Here is a 20,577-nt window from a genome sequence, read left to right as displayed (position 1 = left end):
CGAATATAATAAGGCTGCAGAAATGCTTAAGACAGAATAGTTACACACATTTCACGAACGTGAAGAATGGAAACACCCCTTCTTCCTGATTCTATCCACGTAGAGTTTTTTTCCATCACTGAGGAAAAACAGATGCCTCAGCCCACCTGCGGCGAGCACTAGTAGAATATGAAGCCTTTGTCTCCGCTGTGCTGCCCCATTCATCGAGTAAGCTAAGACCAGCCAATGCCTGCTCTAATGAGGTGGTTTCGAGGTCAATGGACGAGATGAGATCCTTCTCGGCCTGGGATTTTGAATCTGGTTTAAGCATTTGGCGGACTGTTAGTGCTGCCTGGACATGAGGGGCGCTCTTTGCGTGCGCAGATAGGAACTCTTCATTCCACTTGGTTAGATCAGTAGATCTAGGTAGCAGGAGGTCGAATTCAGCGTTGATAAGTTCGATGATGTCTGGTGGAGTGAGCTCCCCTGCAGCACCGGCGTCGAACTGTTGGCGGAATTTGACTAATTGAACATGTAGAGTTGGGTTGCTTGGGTCAATGGCATGAGCAGCGAGCAGGCATTTGATTGCCAGTAGGTATTTCTCTGTTAATGTCCAGTTAGTAAGATGGTTATGTCACGAAAGTCAAGGTAAATGCTTACTTCTTCGAATATACACCTCAAAGCCAATGGTCTGGGCGTCGATGTTACCTGGGCAGGCCTCGAGCAAGGGTCCCAAGAATTTCATCGCTTCCTTCAGTGGATCAGAAGTATGGACCAGGTTCAAGCCCAGAGGATCGGTGTCTTCCTTCTTTGCGTCACCGCCGCCGCCCGTTCCTGAAGCTTTCTTGAGTCTCTGCTTTTCAGCCTCAGCCTCCTTTAGCCGCTGCTGCTCCTTCTTAGCTTTCTTCACGGCCTTCTTGCGCTCTACACTGTCCGCGCCGCCATCAGCTCCGTTAATTGGAATTGGTCCGTGGGCAAGATCCGGCTCATCGTGTAACAGTAGGTAGGATTTTATTCCTCCAATAGCAGCCCTGATATAGTATGGATGATCTCGCAATTGGTTCTCCCATCGAATCATATCGATATATGCCCGAATCATGCCCTTGCGTAATGAGAAGTTGTGGAAATCAAATTGGTCTTCGTGCCATATATCGAAGATATTGCTAATGGCATGGAAACGTTTCAGGGCAAGACCTAGCTTTCGTTGGCGCAAGTATGACTCTCCATCCTCGGTCAAAAACCAGACACATTGCATCTCATGCAAGTCACCAAGTGCACCTCCAACCGTTTCGTTTCGAGTGAATTTACTCATATTGTCAAGACCCTTTTCGTTCTCGTCATGGCGAAGCTGATACTTGACTGCCTTTGAGTTGATGTATCGGTCCTTGTCATCAAGTAATCGAGCAGCTTCCATGATTTCTGCGGCTTTGGTGAGGTTCCCATAGTGTTTCCATATTCTGGCCTTGGTCATCCAGTATTCCACGGACTTGGGCGAGAGTTCAATGGCTTTCTCCACGTATGACATTGCCTTTTCGAGATCACGGCTAAGATGGTAGTTGTAATGTTGAGCGAGGAAGTAGAGGACTGATTCCTTGAACCGAGAGTCATCGCCGTTTGCTTCAGATCCGTTAGATTGGTCATCGATCTTTCCGGCAGCGTAGCCTTCTACTAGCTCCTGCACGACAGCTAGTTTGGCAGGGTTGGCGTAAAGTGTCTTAATGTTTGCAAATGTAGATGGTATACCCTTGCGTAGCATCCGCTGAAGATATGCATCAACAGCCTCTTTGAAGTCATCTCCTTCGAGGAATTCCAGAGGAATGCGTCGAGGTGCGTCACCGCGCGGGTTTTTCTCAACCCAATAATCATAAACAGCTTTCAATGCTTTGTGATCCTTCTTGGATATTCCCTTCGCCTCAATCAGACGGTCATAGTACTGCGAGTTTTCCGGGTTCCTCTCTAGTAGAGCTTCATAGGCAGTAGCAGCTTCTGCAGTTCGGCCAAGTCGTTGAAGGTAGTCCGCGCGCATTTCCATAACAGCAAGTATATCAAAGCACTGCTTGCCCACAGACTCAAGATGCTTAAGAGCCCTTTCTAAGTTGCCTGATTCCGCAATAATCATATTCTTATATAAAATAGCTTCGGAGTGCTCCATATCCGTTCGTGGAGGTGGCGTCTTTAGAGTCTCTTCAAAAGTCGTAAGCACGTTTTCTGCCTCCGAAAGGTTGCCAGCAAGGTGGTAAGCAATTGCAAGCGCAGTCCAGTTCTGACGGACACCGGGTCGTTGCTGAAGCATCGTAGCTCTGCTCTGGATGTATCCTTGGAAATCTCGAATCTGAGCTTGTAGGTAGGCCAGGTCTCTTTGTATGGGTTGGGACTCGGGCTCGAGCTTCAAGGCAAACCTGTAAGCCTTAATAGCTTCATCGTAGTTCTTCTCGGCACGGTAGAGCAGGCCGTAGACGTGCCAGCAGATATGCGACTTCATATCATTCTTGAGAGCCATCTTAGCCAGTGCAAATGCTTCCTCTGCTTGACCTTGATAGCTCAGCATGAGGCCCTTCATCGCCTGTGTGTCGCCATGGTTGGGGTTCTTTTTAAGAATCTGCTCCGCCGCCTTGAGTCCTAGATGCCCAAATAGGACTTGTCAGAGCCACAGATAACAGAACAATAAGGGGAAGGTTCAATAGCATTTCCGTCCTGAATAGCAGGCAAGCCCGCACCTTTTTTATATTGTTTATTCTCGCAATTCCGGACTACTTGGCGGAACAATGCGCCGTCCTTGGAGCTCAATGGCTGAGGCATGATGGACGCCCTATTCTACAGTTCGGGGCGCCCTGCCTGGTCTATCACACAGAGGAAAATAGGATATCTCGATCAATCAAGGGCCAACAGGAGGTTCGTGAATTTGGTGGTGGGCTGGCTAGGTGACTGGCGGGACAGACACCAAGTATGAACGAACAATAGGCAAGGGACCCTTCAACCCGGCACCGGCACTAGGGACAATAGTAAATGAAAACCCTGTTGGTCGCAGCAAAGGACCCCTTCGTATCTTCGTCGACGGCCGTCCGTAACTCGTCACCAATTCGCTGTTCGTTGGGTTCAATTCCGTATCTTATTTCTATCTTCAACTTGTTTGTGCAAGTCGAAAAAAAGAAAGTAAAAAAGAAAAAAAAATGCTTAGTTATCCGGGAAGGGTCATGTGACCCAGTTTTCCCCCCAAGGCTGGCGTTTCTTTCAAAGCAAAGATATCAATAGAGACAAGCAAGAACAATAAGACGAGGCGGGTTGAAGAATAGGATGCTAGCGTAGAGGTTGATAAGAAGTCTATAGCTTCGTTTGAGGCTTCGTATTCAGGTTGAATGGGGTATTCGAGAGTATATATACATGAGTCGCTTCAATATCGTACAGGCACGCCTTTTTATGCAAATGATAATAGTTAACCAGACAAGTATTAGTTTTCTCCAGCATCCTGCACTTAGATCAGATAAAGTCTCTAGCCGGTACGCCGTTTGGAAATTATACAGTGTTTTTTTTTTTAAAGCTCCACTCAAGGCGTAATGCAGGCCGTCAATGGTTCAAGAGCAGATAAAAGCAGGCGAGTGATGGCAAAGTCCAGGGTCAGCGAGACTGCTCACGCGTTGCCCGCCAGTGGTTGAGAGCATCCTCCCAGCTCTCGAACGAGTTCCCGCAGCGTTCTCCGACTATATCCCAAGAACGAGATCTCACGATCCTCTCCACACCACGCTCGTTCCGTATTAGCATGGCAAGAGACTCTGTCCGCGGCTCTCTGGGGAAGAACCTGGCAGAGTAAGGGTCCAATCGCTCGTCAACCACTCTCTCCCGAGCTCTCGCTGATTCTTCCTGTCGGAGCAGCAGGTCCGGGTCGTCAGGGTCAGGGCTCGTGGCAACTCCGGCGCAGTATGTCAAAACGTCCGATCTAGCTTGCCAGGAGGGAAACAGGACTTCTCTTTGAAAGTCTGACATCTGCCTCCTTCGACCTGGCCGTGACGAGGTAGTTCTGTCTGTCTGGCGGTGGTTGAGGACGGGTCAAAGCCCTGCCGGGAGGGAGTCACCAGTGCATTCAAACTCTGCGATATCGAGTCGTCTACCGTCGACCGAGATATTCGAAGGAAGTCTATCCGTACATCATCAGCATGGCTCTTCTCTTACGTCAGAAGTGACAAAGGTGATGTGTCTCTCACCTCTCAATGCCCGTTCATTGAAACAAAACTGTGGTGATAGCTTCGGCTGTGTCGAGGTCTTTGACATCTTGCTTTCACCCGGTCCAGAGCCAACCGACGTCCCGGTTGACTGTCGAGCCCAGAGCAAATCCAGCCTGCTTAACTGTCGGGTAAGTAATTTAAAAGTAGATATCCAAGATCTAGAGCTCTATGGCTTGCAGGTCCCTTCAGCTCTCGGTTTGTAATTGTTCTCTTCTTGCTGGTTGATGGACTGAGATATCGGATCAAAAAGCGTCACATGACTCGCGGCTCTTTTTCAGCCCTTTTTTTCAGCTTTTCAACGTCGAGACGAGGACGAGTGGAAAGACGAGCAAACTAATATTGATATCTGGCGCAGCTTTTGGCCTGCTTGAATTCTTCTTCGGCCTTCCTGCTACGCAACCCTCGGTTCTTCCAGAGTCATGTTCAAGGACAGACCCTAGACGGGCGGGCGCCAAGGTGGCAGGGAATCGAGCTCGCTGGTTGGTGATATCCACGCGAAGGAAACACGAAGCTAGCTACGAGGCGCTCAAAGACCGTCCTCTTCCTTTTTGTATTTACTACGTTCTTTGATATGAAATGAATTGAGTATCTCGTCTAGAGAAGTCTTAAATTGGTCATTTATTGGTATTTTCGTTTATTGCTTGGTATGAGTATTCCGCTACTGTATTAATCTCCGGCGACAACCCTTGAACTGCACCGCTCATCTCTCACCAGGAACACCAGTCGAGTTCTCAATCACAACGAAAGTGTACCTCCAGCTGCTCCTTTTGCGATATAACGGCCCGTTAGAGTAACGACCATTTACTCGAAGGCGCAGCCAAGTCAACCAATTCATACAGCTTCAGCTTCCATTCAAAATTCTGTGCATTAGAGCTTTTCTTGTCGTCACCAAGAGCTCAACTCATCAACCCAGCAACAATGCCTGAGCTTGCAGAAGTTGCACGGATAGTGAACTATATCAAAAAGCATCTGGTAGGACACACAATTGCCAAAGTTGTAGCCAACCATGACGACCTTCTGTTCGGCAAGGTTGGCACCAGTGCCGACGAGTTCAAGAAACATATGCATGGGAAAACCGTCATAGGAGCTGGGCAGCAGGGCAAATATTTCTGGATGATCATGTCTTCGCCTCCGCACCCTGTCATGCATTTTGGAATGACGGGTTGGCTGAAGATAAGGAGTGAAAACACTTACTACCGCAGCAACGGTAAAGACGAGAACTTTGAGGCAGACGTTTGGCCTCCAAAGTTTTGGAAGTTCTTGCTTGAGACGGATAACGAGCCTAAGACTGAGGCTGCGTTTGTGGATGCAAGGAGATTGGGCCGTGTTAGGCTTGTAGATTGCCCCGGGGACGAGATACGGAAGTATACGCCTCTAAAGGAGAATGGGCCTGATCCGGTCATTGACAAGGCCATCTTGACGGAAGACTGGTTGAAGGCTCTAGTGCGGCGGAAGAAGGTTCCTATAAAGGCTCTGTTGTTGGATCAGGCCAATATTAGTGGACTGGGGAATTGGATGGGGTATGTCTTACATCTTTTCTTTTAATATATTTTCCAACTACAAAAGAGGCTAACGCTGGAAGCAGAGATGAGATCTTATATCATGCCCGGATTCATCCTGAGCAATACAGTGATACACTCCGGGACAGTCAGATCAAGGAGTTACACTCATCTATCAACTACGTGTGTTCTGTATCTGTTGATCTGAAAGGAGAATCTTCTGACTTCCCTACGGACTGGCTATTCCATCATCGATGGAATAAGGGAAAGAAAGGTGCAGCGGGCAAACTTCCCAGTGGCGAGCCCATTGTCTTCGTCACCGTTGGTGGCCGAACAAGTGCTGTTGTCCCATCGGTGCAGAAGAAGGGCGGTGAAGATGATGAGGAAGAAACAGATACCAAGCCTAAGAAGGCCGCAGGCAAGGCAAAGGCGACTCCAAAAGTGAAAGCCGAGGAAAAAGATGGCGCCGATGCATCCACACCAGCAACTCCGAGCAAGAAGCGTAAGCAACCTGCTGCAAAAGCTGTCAAGGAAGAAGATAGTGCGGCAACTACGCCGGCATCGAAGAAATCCAGGGCTACCAAAGCCAAAGCCGAACCTGAGGCGCCAAAGGTACCGTTAAGAAGGGGTCGATCCGCAGCGAAGAACTAAACTCTTTGCCTCTTGTCGGTTGCTTTTGCCTATGGAATACTTTTATTTTGCGATTGTCTACTGCGTTTATTTGTCGGCGATGTAGGAGTTTGCGGGCGGTAGTATAGGCCAATTCCCGGTTCTTGATCGGAAACGAAACGGCCTTGAGATACCAATTTCTTTGTTATGTTTTCTTTCTCTCTTTTCTCTTGGGCTTGTAAACAAGTCTTGTGCTAGATTTTTTACTATCGCTAGATAACCAGACAGAGTACGTGTAGGCTTGCTCATATATATCATCATTATGCTCGCTCATTCAATCATACCATCATGCCATGAAGCTTTCTATAAAGTACACCGTAGTTCCCATCCCCATCCTTCCCTTCTTCCAAATCATCCATGACAGCAAATATAATGCTCTCCCACCACCCACCGTCGAATTCACTCTCACTGAACACCTCAGCAAAACAATCCGCAACATCTTCACGCGGGTTCAAAAACGCCCCGCAGCCTAAGGCACCCAACACCAGCCTTCGATGGCCGTTATACGCCGCTGTGCGTAGAATCATACGTATCTTATCCTTGGTCAGGTCTCGGTCGGCAACTTTCCGGAAAACCTCCTTGATATGCACATCAGATGAGTTAGGAACGGGTATCTTCTTAGCCGCTAATTTGGGCTCGCATAGCGCCGCTATGCTAATGACGCTTACGACGGGCAGCTCTTCGGGTTTGTTGAGCGGTAATAGGCCATGACCGTCGTCCATACTCTTGCGTATGACGAGGACTGTGGGCGAGTATATAGCCTGTAGGTCCTCTAGAGGATAGTATCGTAGCTTAAGAGTGAAGCTGAGGCTGCTTCGATAGCAGAGTGTTTCTTCTTGCGCCAGGGCTCCGTTCTTCCAACCTCCTCCGGCGTGGAATGCGTTTGCCATGTTCAGCACACATACCGGCTTCTTGTCTCGCACAGTAACAAATTTTGAACAGTTTGCTAGGGCGATAGCAGTGTCCAGAGAGTCTGCGTTGTGTACCCGGATAGACGTCTTGGGGAAATGGGGACAGTACTTTGCATTTAGCCGTGAGATTTTGCTTGGAGAGTATAGATATCCGTTCGGTGGTGCCCAGGGAGCCATCTCTAGTATACCGGGCAAGAATGTACTCGTCTCTCCAGCGATGCAACGGAGGATCTTCCGTCTTTTCATGGCATCCTGAGCTGGTGATAGTACTGTCTGTGTTGCTTCTGATGCCGTTTGGGAAGGTGGCCAGTCGGTTGAGGCTATACTAGTCTGGCTATCGAGCCTGCTACTCTCGTCGTTATCCATCTCATAGTCCATGCCACTATCCGGGAGCAGGGTATCTCCAAGGCTGCTGGCCTCGTCAGGGTCCCTTCTTATGATCTGGGGGGTATCCTTTTTCAGTGAGCGGGAAGAGCCAAAGTTGAGCACTGTCTGGACCATCTTTGGCTTGGGCGAGGTCATCATGTTGTCCCTTCTACCGCTCTGCTTCTTCTCGTTGTCTTTTTCTACCTGCAGCCTTCCATGGTTATTGTTGTTGTGCCGCTTTCTAGATGCCTAGGCGCTGGCAGGCTGAAGCCTTGCCTGACTCCACAGCCACTTAAGAGTGCATTCGCGAGATCGACATTCACACAAGAAAGGCCGAATGGTGTAGTTGGTTATCACGTGTCGTTAACACCGACAAGGTCCTGAGATCGAGCCTCAGTTTGGTCACTTTCAATTTCTTTTTTTTATTTCTTTTTTTTTTCCCTGCTCTTAATTACTGAAGTCTCATCCCCTGTCATTTCTGTCAAATCCTTCCCGCGATTCAGTTTTTGTGCTACATAAGCGATATTAAGTTTAGCCGCATTCTGATTGGACAAAGCTTATTTAAACCTTTTGCTCTTTTCGCTCCGATAACGCATCTGATAAGAGATGCTTGCATAACTATTACAAAGCTCGTTTATGGCCTGATTTCACTTTACGTTCATATCGCAGTCCTGCACAGCTCCTTTCCTCTTCGTTTCTATATGAAACCACTATATTATACGCCTTTTATTGGAATATTTCTACGGGTCGAGAGTTCGGCGGGCTGAATAATTACCGGTGGCGGTTGTTCGGCCACCGCAAATGAGTCAAGATGAGCGCGATTCTGTCTGCGGATGATTTGAATGACTTCATATCGCCAGGAGTTGCTTGTATAAAGCCAGTTGAGACACTGCCGAAGAAGCAGGAAGAGGTGAGTCATCTGCAGTACACTTTCCAAGGTACACCCGGCTAACTTGAATATTCCCTGTAGAACCCATATGAAGTGACGACGGAAGATAAGCTGGAGGAGCAGAACCCCCCGCCAGCTCAGATATCTCTTACGGATTGTCTGGCATGTTCAGGCTGTGTCACATCAGCTGAAGCAGTGCTGGTGTCGTTACAGTCGCATGCGGAAGTGTTAAACACCCTTGACGCAAACCCCGAAATACGGCTCGATGGTGGGGGTAGAATAGAAGCCGGAGATGGGAAGATTTTCGTTGCCAGCGTGAGCCCGCAGGTCCGGGCCAGCTTGGCTGCTACCTATGGTATATCGGAAACGAATGCAGGATATATGATCGAACAATTTCTTAGTGGACCAAACGGCCTGCGGGCAGGCGGACAACATGGTAGTGGCTTTTCATGGGTTGTCGACACTAATATCATGCGCCAGGCTGTGTTGGAGCTCAGTACAGCTGAAGTCACCGAATCACTAAATGATGCCGCACCAACAACCTCACATGATGAATCCGACAAATTCTCTCTGCCTAACAGACCTATTCTCGCCTCATCTTGTCCAGGATGGATATGCTATGCGGAGAAAACTCATCCGCACGTTCTACCTCATCTATCACGCTTGAAGTCTCCTCAGGCCTTGACGGGAACTTTCCTCAAGACCATTATAAGCAAGAAGCTCAATATATCACCGTCTCAAGTATGGCATCTTGCGATAATGCCATGTTTCGACAAGAAGCTCGAGGCAAGCCGACAGGAATTAACGGATGTTTCTTGGAGAGGGGAGGCATTAGACACGGCCAGTTCCCCTGTCAGAGACGTCGACTGTGTCATTACCTCCAAGGAATTGCTTATGCTTGCTTCATCCCGAAACATCTCTCTTCCATCTTTACCCCTTGAACCACTACCAACACACCTCTCGACCCCGTTTCCCGACCAAACCATCGCCAAATTCCTTTCTACCAATAATACTCTACATTCCACACAACCTGCAGCTGCAGGACCATCAGGAGGATACCTCCATCATCTCCTTACAACCTACCAATCCAAACATGCCGATAGCATTATTCAATCCCAGAGAGGCCGCAACGCAGATGTAGTTGAATATACCCTCGTCTCAGCAACCGGCGAACCAATCATCAAAGCAGCGCGGTACTACGGGTTCAGAAACATCCAGAATCTAGTTCGCAAGTTGAAGCCGGCTAGAGCCTCGAGACTACCTGGCTCAAGAGTCAATGGTTCTGGAACCAGGGCACGACCTGCACCGGTATCTAATGGAAAGCCAGGTGCTCCTATACCCCCGACCGAGTTTGCTTATGTTGAAGTTATGGCTTGTCCGGGTGGATGTACGAATGGTGGAGGTCAGATTCGACTTGAAGATGCCAGACAGGCGAATTCTTCACTGGCTTTGCCTGAAGGCAGTGCTTTGGAGCCGACTTCAAAACCAACACCTCATGATCAACGGGCGTGGCTTGCTCGAGTTGACGAGGCGTATTATTCTGATTCCTCGGAGGACGGCGGCCAAGTGGATAAACCACATCGTATGTCTTCTGCTGAAGAGATACATTCCATACTGAGGTATTGGTCTGATATGATTGGCGTTCCTCTCGAGGATCTGGTATATACCACCTACCGTAAGGTGGAGAGTGATGTAGGGAAACAAAAAGGTCTTGCAGGAAGCATAGATACAGCTCGTGTTGCGGAGTTGGCTGGCAAGGCCGGTGGCGGTTGGTAAATGCATGCATACTATAATGAGTACGATCTAGCATATGGACAGTGTCATTTAAGCGCTGCGTCTGGTGATATCATACTTAGGCATTGGGTGGTTCAGGAGTTCTGATTAGACTGCATACCGCATGGTTTACCTCGAAAAAAATAGAATCGTTGCCTTAATTATTGGTCTATCTCTATTGTTGTTGGGCTAGAATCTTGAAAGAAAGGCGACTCCACCGTAAAACCAAACAAAGTGTATAAGGGAAAGTGACTTAAGAATAGTAGAAACAGGGGAGATAGGCTGGAAAGAAAGACAGGGTGCGCTTCTGCTTTTTATTCTTTTCTCTCGGGACTAGATACCTCGTAATTGCCTCCTCATGTAGGTATCAGACACTGCGAAGAAGATCATGGAGATCTCGGGCTGCTATCCCAGGATTCGTAGGAAAGGTCACTTGGACGGGCATAGTTATGGTAATAATGCGATGCCAACTCTGAAGGCACGCATCGACCCAGGGTCCGGGATTCATCCAAAGAAGAAGATTGAGGGCTCGACATCTCGAACGAGGGCCTGGATGAGTATCGATTGGAAGGGGTTAGAAGAGTTTGGACATGTCTTACGCTGTCGGTGGAACTATGTGGGCTTCCTGGAGATGGATGCTTCGGGAGCTGCAAGACAAGAGTAAGTATTCAATTATGTACTCTACCTCTTAAGCAATATTATAATACTCACGAAATCGAATTCAACCTGTTTTCCCGAAGGACTGCCACCTGGAGATGGGGCTCGTTGGCAAAGGCCTGTGCCATAATGGCGCTGCCAGGTACGGCGGTTATCAGCGTCCGTAGACTCATATCTTCCTTTTCTAGGGGGTCGTTCAAAGCGGTTCTTCCGCTCGCCAGAATCTTCGGACAAATCCGAGTCTTCAGAGCTAGAGAGATGATGGAGAGTGCCGATGGCATTGATAAGAGACTTTTCCTGCTGATCTTTGGGGTAGCTAGCACCATCTGCTATAGATGTGTAAGTATCGGGTTATACACTAGTAAGGGGCTACTCGGTGACATACCGAGAGATCTTGCATCTACTGAAGTTGGCACGGTAGATTTACTCTCGCAATCCGAGTTGGACCTTGAATCGGAAGCTGACTCGACGCCTTCTATCATGTGGCCCCTGAAATTATTCTTACTTCCATGCGGAGGGTCAGGACTTTCACCACCTCCATTTGCAACATGTGGACCAGGGCTTAGCATTCCATCATTCTCATCAGTGGACTCTTGCACGTTGTCAGAGCGAGAGCTGCTAGCTGGGTGGCTATTCAATTCCTCTTGCTTTTGTTTCAAGAATTCAAAGAGGAGTTGTTGCAGCTCGGCTGACTGCTTTGTATTCTGCTGTATCAGATGGGCTAGAGTAGAAAGTTCAGACTCCCCTGGACTGAATGTATTACTCTCATATCCAAATCGGCTGCTTCCACCAGAAGAAGAAGAAGAGTTAGGCTTCTTGTAGGTCTCTGCTGGAGCTGTGATTTGAGAAGAGGCAGCTCGTTTCCCCTGCTGTTGCTTCTGATATCCAAAGGGATTTGACTGCTGTAATAATCTGTCTGATGCAGGAGTGGTATCAATGTCCGCCATCGTCTTCCCCGGGAATAGGGGGGGTTTCTTCAAGTCAAACGCTCCATTCACGATCTCACTAAACGCGTTCTCCGGCGAAGCATCTGGAACCACCCGTGGAACCCGTCCCGGAGAGGCTGAAACGCTGTACCTATCGGCGGAGCGGTCGTGGAGCGATGCAGGCAATAATGCTGGCGTAGGCGGCGGATATTGGCTTTGCCCCCAGCCCGTCCACGTCTCGTTCTGCCGACGATTACGATACCTCGGAATGGCTCTAGGGTAAGACAGAACAGGCCGCATGAATACCTGTGGATTATTATACCGACGATAGCGAGGAAATGGGCCGTTCCAACCTGTCCGTGGCGTGCCATTCCTGTTTCTTGGATAATATGGGGGATATGCATATCCTGGACTGAAGTAGGGACCAGTCTGGTTCCTTGCGGGTGCACCATAAGGAGTGCCGGCCTGTCCGTAACTCATCGTGCTATGCTCTGCAGGTATATATCAGAAGGAATGACGGCGTTGAGAGAGTAAAAGATATAGAGAAAGTGACAGTGTGACGGCGCCCTAACAGATAGAGATAATACGCCCCGTCTTGCCTGAATATCCAGCGGCAGAGTCAGCAATGGAGAGACGGGCCTGGGACGCCGCAGTTATACTCGACGCTCTGCAGGCAAAGAGCAAGTCGAGCCCGCGGCCACAGTCTGGCATGGCGGGAGGAAGGGGCTGCCCGGGGGATATCTGAATGCTGCTGCAGGTCCGATGCATCCAGTCCATGACTTGCAGAGGGAGGCGAGCGGGACATGAGCTTAAGGCTCTGGATTTCTAGGATATGGCTTCACGGTTCCAAAAATGCAGCTCTGAAGCAAGGGCAAGAAATAAGAGCAAATTGACAAGCTAGAATTCAGGTGGCCACAGGAAAAACTAGCGAGTTAGTTATCCTAGGTAACTATGAGGCTGAAAAATCGCAGATAAAACTAGCGAGTTAACCAACATATCTTCTTCTCATCATACGCACCAGAAGCTCAAGCTCGACTGCCTAACGCAAAGGACTATGCTATTCCTTCATGCCGCAATCATATACTCCACCACTTTAGCTTGGGAATAACCGGAGAGCCACCACTCGGTTCAGCATCTCCATCTAGCTTCACGGATGCTGATCAATCCAGATCTACTTCTCCATCGTCTTGCCTTTCGCAGCAAAGATACCACCGTTAAGTTCAGCAATCATACCGAGCATCGTCTTCTAAATATTGTTGAGCGCTTGCTAGATGCTGAAAGCTCGTTAATCAAACAATCCGAGCCAATCACTTTGACCCCATAACCAGATGTAGCAGACACTTAATCACCGCTTCCTCTCGGGTTTTTAGTGGAGTAAAATTATTGAATAATGTGCTATTGTTGGCCTGCGTTATATTAGCGGGCATATTATTAAAACTATCAGTATAATAATTACTTACTTTGAAGCTAAGAAGGTTTGGAGATTTAAAAAAAATTTCCACTATCCCTTGTAGCCAGATAAAATTTCTCCCTCAGTTCCAGAGAGGAGATTACAGGCCATGGAATCAACGATTATGCCGTCTGGGTATAACGATGCTCGATGATACAATCTGAGATCATAGAATAAAAAATCATGTCCAATGTAACACTCCGAGCAAAAACTCGACCATAAAAGGAGAAGTATATACCGACGTAGCCCAGGAGTTTCGATAGACGGAGTTCGGCTGATCTATGATTCCTGCTTGGAGGGACGAATCCATGTATGAGCATATATGGACAGGAAGAGCAGATGTATATAAAAACAGGAGCCAAACAGGGCATGGGACTGGGAGCAGATAAGAGATGGGTTATAGTACCTATGATAAAAGGAGCGGTTGGGTATGATAGAAGGAATGACCACTAAGGTAAATGAGTGGGATGGGATATAGCAGTGTCTGAGCTGGAACCGAGGGTTGGAAGCGGTTTCCCTTGCTCAAATGCAATGTCTGAGGAGTCATCATACGGCATCGAAGGGCCTTTATAACCTATAAAAAATAAAATATATATATATATATATATTAGTTAGAATCCTTAAAGGCAATAAGAGATAACTCACAAGGTATGCTTAACATTCTGCAAAATTCTTCTCTTTCTTTCTCCGACATAGCTTTGACATAAGCAGTTAACGACTGAGAATCTAGCGTTTTTAAATACTCGTAGTCTATCTTTGAGTCAGGTTTCGAACTGGTTATATTGGTCGTGTTGGAAGTTGTAGTCGTGTCAGAGGAGCTCCTGGGAGGCGATACTACGTTCTGATCGCCGCCGACTCTGCTGATATAGAAGGGCTGGTTTGAGGCATAGCTGGGTATAATAAACGCGCTTCGAAGGGTACAGTAAGTTAGTGATATAGGAGTTGTGTGTTGAAGTGAGGGAGATGATGATCTGCCTAACACCAGTCAACTGACCACCGGCTATGGAAAAGGAGAAGAGAAGAGAATAACAAAGTCAGAAGAAGAAGGGAAGAAGCCAGACCATAGCGGATGTTTTAGTTAAACCCGATAGTTAGTTATTGAGTTAGTGATTATCTTCATGGACCCGGGCTTTTGCCACTATCTGACGTACACGTAACTAACTAGTTACCTAACGACAATCAGCTTGCCTTTGGTTTTTCAAGGAAGCACGTCAATAACCTGTTTGTTAGCCTGCCCTGTGATAAGAGCAGTGCATAGCGTTATACATCCCAACCTATATGTCCGACCTCCCAATTCAGCAGACAAACGTACCTTTGGTTGGCGATCAAGATGCTGAAAATTCATCGACAGCAGGGGACAAGGGCCTCAAGCTGATTGTCGTGGGCGACTCTATGACCCAGGGCCACGAAGGGGACTGGACCTGGCGATATCGCATTTGGCAGTGGTTTCGTGAACAGAATGTCACTATCACCTTTGTCGGACCCTACACTGGCACCGTCCAGCCAGACAGGCCCAAGCCGCCATCGCCTCCTCCCCTCTATGGCTCCCCTAAGCCTAGACAGGGTGTCAAGGTAGATGGGGGCTATGCGCGTGGTGTATCGGCGGATTTTGACAGCCATCACTTCGCCGTCTGGGGGCGAACCGCTGCGCTGGATAAAGATTTGATAGAGGATGTTTTGATGGCCCATCCGGCAGATTTGATGCTTTTGATGCTGGGATTCAATGACCTGGGATGGCTTCAAAGTGATGCCCTTGGAACGCTTAGAAGCATTAAAACATTGGTTGATAACGCTCGCAGGGTTAATCCCTTTCTCAAGCTTGCTATTGCCAATGTTCCTCAACGGCTGATGATCGGTGGGCGAGAAGATTTGCCCTGTTCCACTCGAGAATATAACAACCTGCTTCGCTGTGCTATACCACAGTGGAGTACGGCTGACTCTCCGATTCATCTTGTTGAGGTCTGTGAGGATTATGGCTGTGGCCCTGATGGATGTCCTGCAGGCTACGATGGCCTTCATCCAAATGCGACTGGAGAATATGAAATTGCACGCGCATTCTCACTCACCCTGGTTAGAGATTTCAATATTGGTTCAGCCCCGCTGGTAATACCCAAAAATGTACCGAAGCGGTCCTTGCCTCGCCCAAAGAATTTCAGAGTAGTCTCTAGCCCTGGGGGAGTCACCGCCTCCTGGGATGCAAGTACGTATCAGTCTCCTTTTTTTTCAGTATGGACTCACGGATGAACACCCCAATTAACTAGTTTTAGTATACGGTGCGATGAGCTACGATGTCCGGTCCAGGATCTCAGGAATCACAGAGTTTCACACCAGCAGTGTATCTTCGAATCGATGGGACTCTCAGTGGACACAGGAAGGATGGGTCTATGAGGTTCAAGTACGTGCAAGTGCAGGCAATGCACTAAAAGGCCGCTGGACGGCTATTAAATCGGCCAAATCAACACCCAAAACACCTCCTGGCCCCGATAATGTGATAGTTAATGCTACCACTACTGGATTCGATATCTCATGGGACTCTTGTCCTAGCGGCTTTAATGTCACGGAATATGAAATTCTGTACTGGGATAAAGATAAAAAACATACTTTCATCACTAGTGCAGGCTTCAAGGAATCTCCAGCTCATGTTGATGACCTTATCCCGGGGCATCATTATCAACTTGCCATCGTTTCCTGGAACGGTGCTGGCGGAGGATTTCCCAAGGGAGTCCGAAGTGTCACCGTCGGCCGAGGCACTCCGCCAATACCTACTGACTTGAAAATTACAGCTAAAGATGCAACCTCTGCTCACCTTACCTGGACTGGTTCTCCTGCTGCTGCTGGTTATCAGCTATGGTTCCGCAATGTGAATGAGCCGGATAGCGAGCTCTGCAGGGTCAATGGCACAGAGAGCAAACCCTCCAGTGACCAATATTTTCTGGTACCAGGTGTTTGGAACTTTGAGTGGTGTGTTAGTGCTTTCAATGGAAGTGCTGAATCTGACAGATGCGAATCTGTGCTTGCTCCACGGCCATCTGATGCTAGTATATCATCTAGCGACTGCTCCGAGGAGGATACCAACTCGCGTCATGAATCGGCCAAGGACAAAGATATCAATGGGAGTTTAACCCCTGAACATAAACATATGCCTTGTACCCCTACCACTCAGTGCGAAACGCCTCTCCAGGAAGAAGATCAGGGCTGGGGAGTTCTATGTGGCACTTGCGGCCATACTGAGCAAGATGACATTGACTGTCTCGGCTCTGGGGGTAGTAAACAACTCCATGGCGATAGGTGCTACAGAGATGAGTGTAAACACGCTGACTGTACTAATCCAGAGTGCTGGATATACGTCTGTGATAATTCTCACGCCGAAAAGGATGACACTGTAACTAAGTGCGATGAGTAAATATTATTAAAAAGATAGTAATGTACGAACCAGGTATATATGAATAGACATAGAAGAAGAGAGTACGGCTTTAAGAATAGTTTCTTCGTTGTTTCATGCTTGACTTGATAAGCCCTGCGAGAATGGCATCAGGGGGTGTGTATTTATCCACCCCTGTGCCTTTTTCCTAATTAGGAAGTATGGGGGGATACTTATCACGTGATTTATCTACTTGCTTATATAATCATCACCCTCTACTCTTTTTTCTTAGCAATAAAAAAAACGTCCTAACCAAACCAGCAAGCAAGCAGACAGGCAACTACAAGAACAGACATAACCGGAGATAGAACTCCTGACAAAACACATAGACGAACGACCTTTAGCACCTTAATAACCTACAAAATGTCCAGAGAAGCCTATCAGGTTCCCTCGCTCACGCAGCAGGGCCCAACATCCACAAGCACCGCCAGCGCAGCCACCGGCAGTGAGGTCCTATCAGTCGTCTACATCTGCGGAGATTGCAGCTCGCGCGTCTCGATGAAACGAAACGATCAAATCAGATGCAAGGAGTGTGGTCATCGAGTACTATACAAGGAGAGAACTAAGAGGTGAGCTGTTTGCGGTTTCGCAATTTTCTATATATAAGGGCTGTGGCTAACGTTGTTACTCTGGCAGAATGGTACAATTCCAAGCTCGATAGATTGTGTTTTACGGCGATTACTACGATTACTCTCCTTTATCAGTTTTGGCGCGCGGGGATATAGGTGTCATGGCCGGCATTAGCTGTGTGTTTTATTCTCATCTTCTTTGCATAAAATATGACAACATTACTTGGGAAAAGTCGACGGAATCTTCCTTGGACAACCACAGAGCCTTTCCCGCTGAAATGCTAAAATAATATTTTATGAAAGTTCTTGGCTTTTCATTTCTCTATTTTCATTGTTGTTCTAACCCGTGACTGACATTGTAGGTGAATTGGCTACCAAAGTGGTAGGACATTGCTCTATTCCTAGATGATATTTGAACCAAAGTACCTGGAGATATTCCAAGGTAGAAAAATATTAAAAATGAAGGACATATCCGAGAACATCAAGTGCAAGATTTAAATCCCAAAAGAAACAAAAAAATGGCAACAGCGGCTACCTGCCTTGTCTATGACAATGTTACCCTTCCCCTAGCTCAAAATGTGTTGGACACTTTGATAAACTGTTCGAAACATTTATATGCTTCGCCGCTCTCGATGGCCCAACGAGCACGTCTCAGGCCTTCTTTCCATCTGAGCCCACCTGGCCCACGTTCAGTGATCACTTTACCATCATCCCCAGGGCCCATGTTACTAGTGTCGGCTTCACAGACTCCCGAGATGGCCAGAAGTCCAGCAACATTCATCAATACAAAATGCAAGATGGGGTCGTCACGAGGTAACTCGTTTCGCAGGATGCTTATCAACTTGAGTGCATTCTCCTGAGGCCCTTTACCACCGCCGACTTCAGACAACGGGTGAGGAGGTAGCCCGAAGTCCGCGGCTTCGATGGAGAATTTCTCAATCTTGGTTGGCTTCAACACTTTCTCGTTGCCTTCTGCGTCGTATGCCTGCGTCGGGGTGACCGGAGTAGCCTCTGAGGGGTCACATTCAACAATTCTCCAGACATTGGTCTTGCCGGCACAACTGATCTCGTCTAGGTCTTCTTCTCCGCATACGACCATTGCCTTTGTCACGCCGCTTAGACGCAGAGCATCTGCGAATACGGGCCCGAGAGCCTGGTACGCTACGCCAACGACTCGAGCTTCAATGGCCCAGTCTACAGGGTTGGCCAGGGGTCCCATGAGGTTGAAAATTGTTCTCAAGCCAAGGCCTCTTCTGACGGGGTTTGCGTACATCATGCCCGGATGGAAGATAGGAGCAAACAGGAAGGCATAGTTTGTTTGTTCGAGGACTTTGGCTAGGTTTCCTGCGTTGACGGCTTCGATCTTCGGTGCAGTAGGGGTAACGTGCATAAGGACATCTGCGGACCCGGAGAAGGATGTCTGCGCCCTGTTGCCGTGCTTAGCTGTCATCAGGAAAGGCGATGCAACGATTGATGAGGTTGTGGAGATATTGAACGTCGAGTGGTGGTCGCCGCCAGTTCCAACAATATCGCACTATATTGACAGGTAAAAACCGTCAGCAACCAACCCATGAGCCGTCATTGATTGCTGGGTGTCTCAACTACGTACCAATCCGCCATTGTAGGAGCCTTCCTTTCGGCCTCGCTTCTCGAGTACTGCAAGCAACGGGCCCTTCTCCGTTGGTGTGGCAGCTTCTCTCATACGTTGAGAGCATTGGGCAATGACATCAGGGTCCTTATCTAGCCCCGTCGAGTGCAGTAGTGTGAGCAGTGCCGCAGTCTGTATCGCAGACAGCCTGTCCTCGAAGATGAGGGCAAAAGCAGCAGCTATCTCGCCAGCAGGCGCCTTGATGTGTTTGGCATCAGGATATGCCAAGCTCTTGAGCAACGGCGAGATTGAGACCTTCTCAGGCTCTGAACTGTGTGGTGCAGCCATAGCTCAAAAACCCGTCTCTGTGTCCGTCTGACTCTTTGTCAGTGATGCCTGGCGGTGTTGTTAGTAGAAGAGGAGGCAGATGCAGGACCAGCGACGCATCTTTCAGTCCAGCTGTCCTTGTCTCTATAAATAACTAGGCTCGCCAGCCATACAAGCTCCTCACTCCTCAACGTCTCTCCTCGTCTCGCTCGCTTTTCTCAATATTTAGTCCGCTCCCGCCAGAGGCTACAGCTCAGCTGACCCCTTCGCTTAGCTCGGTCGACCCAAACTCTAAGTTTTTACGTAATATCTTATATAATCATATAAAGGTAAGCTAACCTTGCTAAATAAAGCCACGCCAAGCTAATCAAAGTTATAAAAAACAACTTTGAAATAGTACCTTACTCCCCCCCCCCCCTAGCCTGTAGGTAAGAATATTACTTAAATAGCTACTAACTACTCTGTAATTACTTTCTAACTACTTTTTATAGCTTTTTCTTATTTACTTATCCCCTTATTTTAATAAAAATAGCTAAGAACTTTAGTAAGAATATAAGTCTTTTTAACTAATCCTTAACTAGTTATAAACTAGTTACTAACTAGTCTTAAAAATATTATAAGTATTACCTTACTAAAGAATCTAAATTACCTATATACGAAGTGGTATATAACTAGCTATAAATTAGTTATTAACTATTTTTAAATATAAAGATGGATAAATTGAATCAAATTTGATGGGTTAGAAATTTACTTATTATAGATATAGGTAAATTTATCTAGATAATGGATAAACTGAAAGTAATATAGATTTTATTTACTTATTTATATAAACTCTATTAAGAACTTTATTTAGGCTAAAAAAGAATAAATAATAAATGCTCTTAAATATAAAATTTACTTATATTACTGAGTACTTACTAAGTATTTACTAATTACTTATTAAATTTATATTACTAAATATAAAGACTAAATAATATATAATATTAAATTCTATTATATTTATAATTATTATTATTTATTAAAACTTTTATATAAAGGAGTATTTATATTATTAATTTAGTTTAATATATATTATTTAATAGTAGATATTTTTTAAATAAAACTTTATTATAAAGAAATATAGTAATATTTAAATAATTATAAAAATAAAAATATAATAAAATAGTAACTTATTAAATAATTGTTTATTATTATTATAATAATAGCTTCTAAAGTATTTAAAAATAATATATACTTCATTATTTTTAAACTATAAAATGTTAAAAAATATTTAATATATTTAATATTTTATTTATTATAACTTCTAATAAATAACTAAATAATAAAAGTATAC

At 46.7% G+C, this 20,577-nt stretch overlaps 7 protein-coding genes and 1 non-coding gene across 8 annotated transcripts; 4 read left to right on the top strand and 4 right to left on the bottom strand.

Moving 5' to 3' along the window:
- Positions 1-115: 115 nt before the first annotated feature.
- Positions 116-2,539, bottom strand: TRV_04636 (uncharacterized protein; the record flags this gene model as incomplete). Its single annotated transcript, XM_003021158.1, has 2 exons — positions 116-582; positions 640-2,539. The coding sequence occupies 2 exons, from the start codon at positions 2,537-2,539 to the stop codon at positions 116-118; spliced, it is 2,367 nt and encodes a 788-aa protein (XP_003021204.1).
- A 2,578-nt stretch (positions 2,540-5,117) lies between these two features.
- On the top strand, positions 5,118-6,349 carry TRV_04635 (uncharacterized protein; the record flags this gene model as incomplete). The annotated part of the gene is made up of 2 exons (XM_003021157.1): positions 5,118-5,719; positions 5,830-6,349. 2 exons carry the CDS (start codon positions 5,118-5,120, stop codon positions 6,347-6,349), a joined length of 1,122 nt encoding a protein of 373 aa, XP_003021203.1.
- A 296-nt stretch (positions 6,350-6,645) lies between these two features.
- Positions 6,646-7,803, bottom strand: TRV_04634 (uncharacterized protein; the record flags this gene model as incomplete). Its single annotated transcript, XM_003021156.1, has 1 exon — positions 6,646-7,803. The coding sequence occupies one exon, from the start codon at positions 7,801-7,803 to the stop codon at positions 6,646-6,648; it is 1,158 nt and encodes a 385-aa protein (XP_003021202.1).
- A 172-nt stretch (positions 7,804-7,975) lies between these two features.
- TRV_04633 lies at positions 7,976-8,049 on the top strand. Its single transcript has one exon. It is a non-coding gene; the product is annotated as a tRNA-Val (tRNA).
- Positions 8,050-8,455: 406 nt separating this feature from the next.
- On the top strand, positions 8,456-10,309 carry TRV_04632 (uncharacterized protein; the record flags this gene model as incomplete). Its single annotated transcript, XM_003021155.1, has 2 exons — positions 8,456-8,554; positions 8,615-10,309. 2 exons carry the CDS (start codon positions 8,456-8,458, stop codon positions 10,307-10,309), a joined length of 1,794 nt encoding a protein of 597 aa, XP_003021201.1.
- A 501-nt stretch (positions 10,310-10,810) lies between these two features.
- Positions 10,811-11,910, bottom strand: TRV_04631 (uncharacterized protein; the record flags this gene model as incomplete). The annotated part of the gene is made up of 3 exons (XM_003021154.1): positions 10,811-10,918; positions 11,018-11,292; positions 11,349-11,910. 3 exons carry the CDS (start codon positions 11,908-11,910, stop codon positions 10,811-10,813), a joined length of 945 nt encoding a protein of 314 aa, XP_003021200.1.
- A 2,707-nt stretch (positions 11,911-14,617) lies between these two features.
- TRV_04630 (uncharacterized protein) lies at positions 14,618-16,742 on the top strand (the record flags this gene model as incomplete). The annotated part of the gene is made up of 2 exons (XM_003021153.1): positions 14,618-15,539; positions 15,607-16,742. The coding sequence occupies 2 exons, from the start codon at positions 14,618-14,620 to the stop codon at positions 16,740-16,742; spliced, it is 2,058 nt and encodes a 685-aa protein (XP_003021199.1).
- A 1,158-nt stretch (positions 16,743-17,900) lies between these two features.
- TRV_04629 (uncharacterized protein) lies at positions 17,901-19,265 on the bottom strand (the record flags this gene model as incomplete). The annotated part of the gene is made up of 2 exons (XM_003021152.1): positions 17,901-18,863; positions 18,939-19,265. 2 exons carry the CDS (start codon positions 19,263-19,265, stop codon positions 17,901-17,903), a joined length of 1,290 nt encoding a protein of 429 aa, XP_003021198.1.
- Positions 19,266-20,577: the final 1,312 nt, after the last annotated feature.

Source organism: Trichophyton verrucosum (assembly GCF_000151505.1).
Source record: "Trichophyton verrucosum HKI 0517 chromosome Unknown contig00360_1.f1.exp, whole genome shotgun sequence".
Taxonomy (NCBI): domain Eukaryota; kingdom Fungi; phylum Ascomycota; class Eurotiomycetes; order Onygenales; family Arthrodermataceae; genus Trichophyton; species Trichophyton verrucosum.
This window is presented reverse-complemented; position numbering and strand designations above follow the sequence as displayed.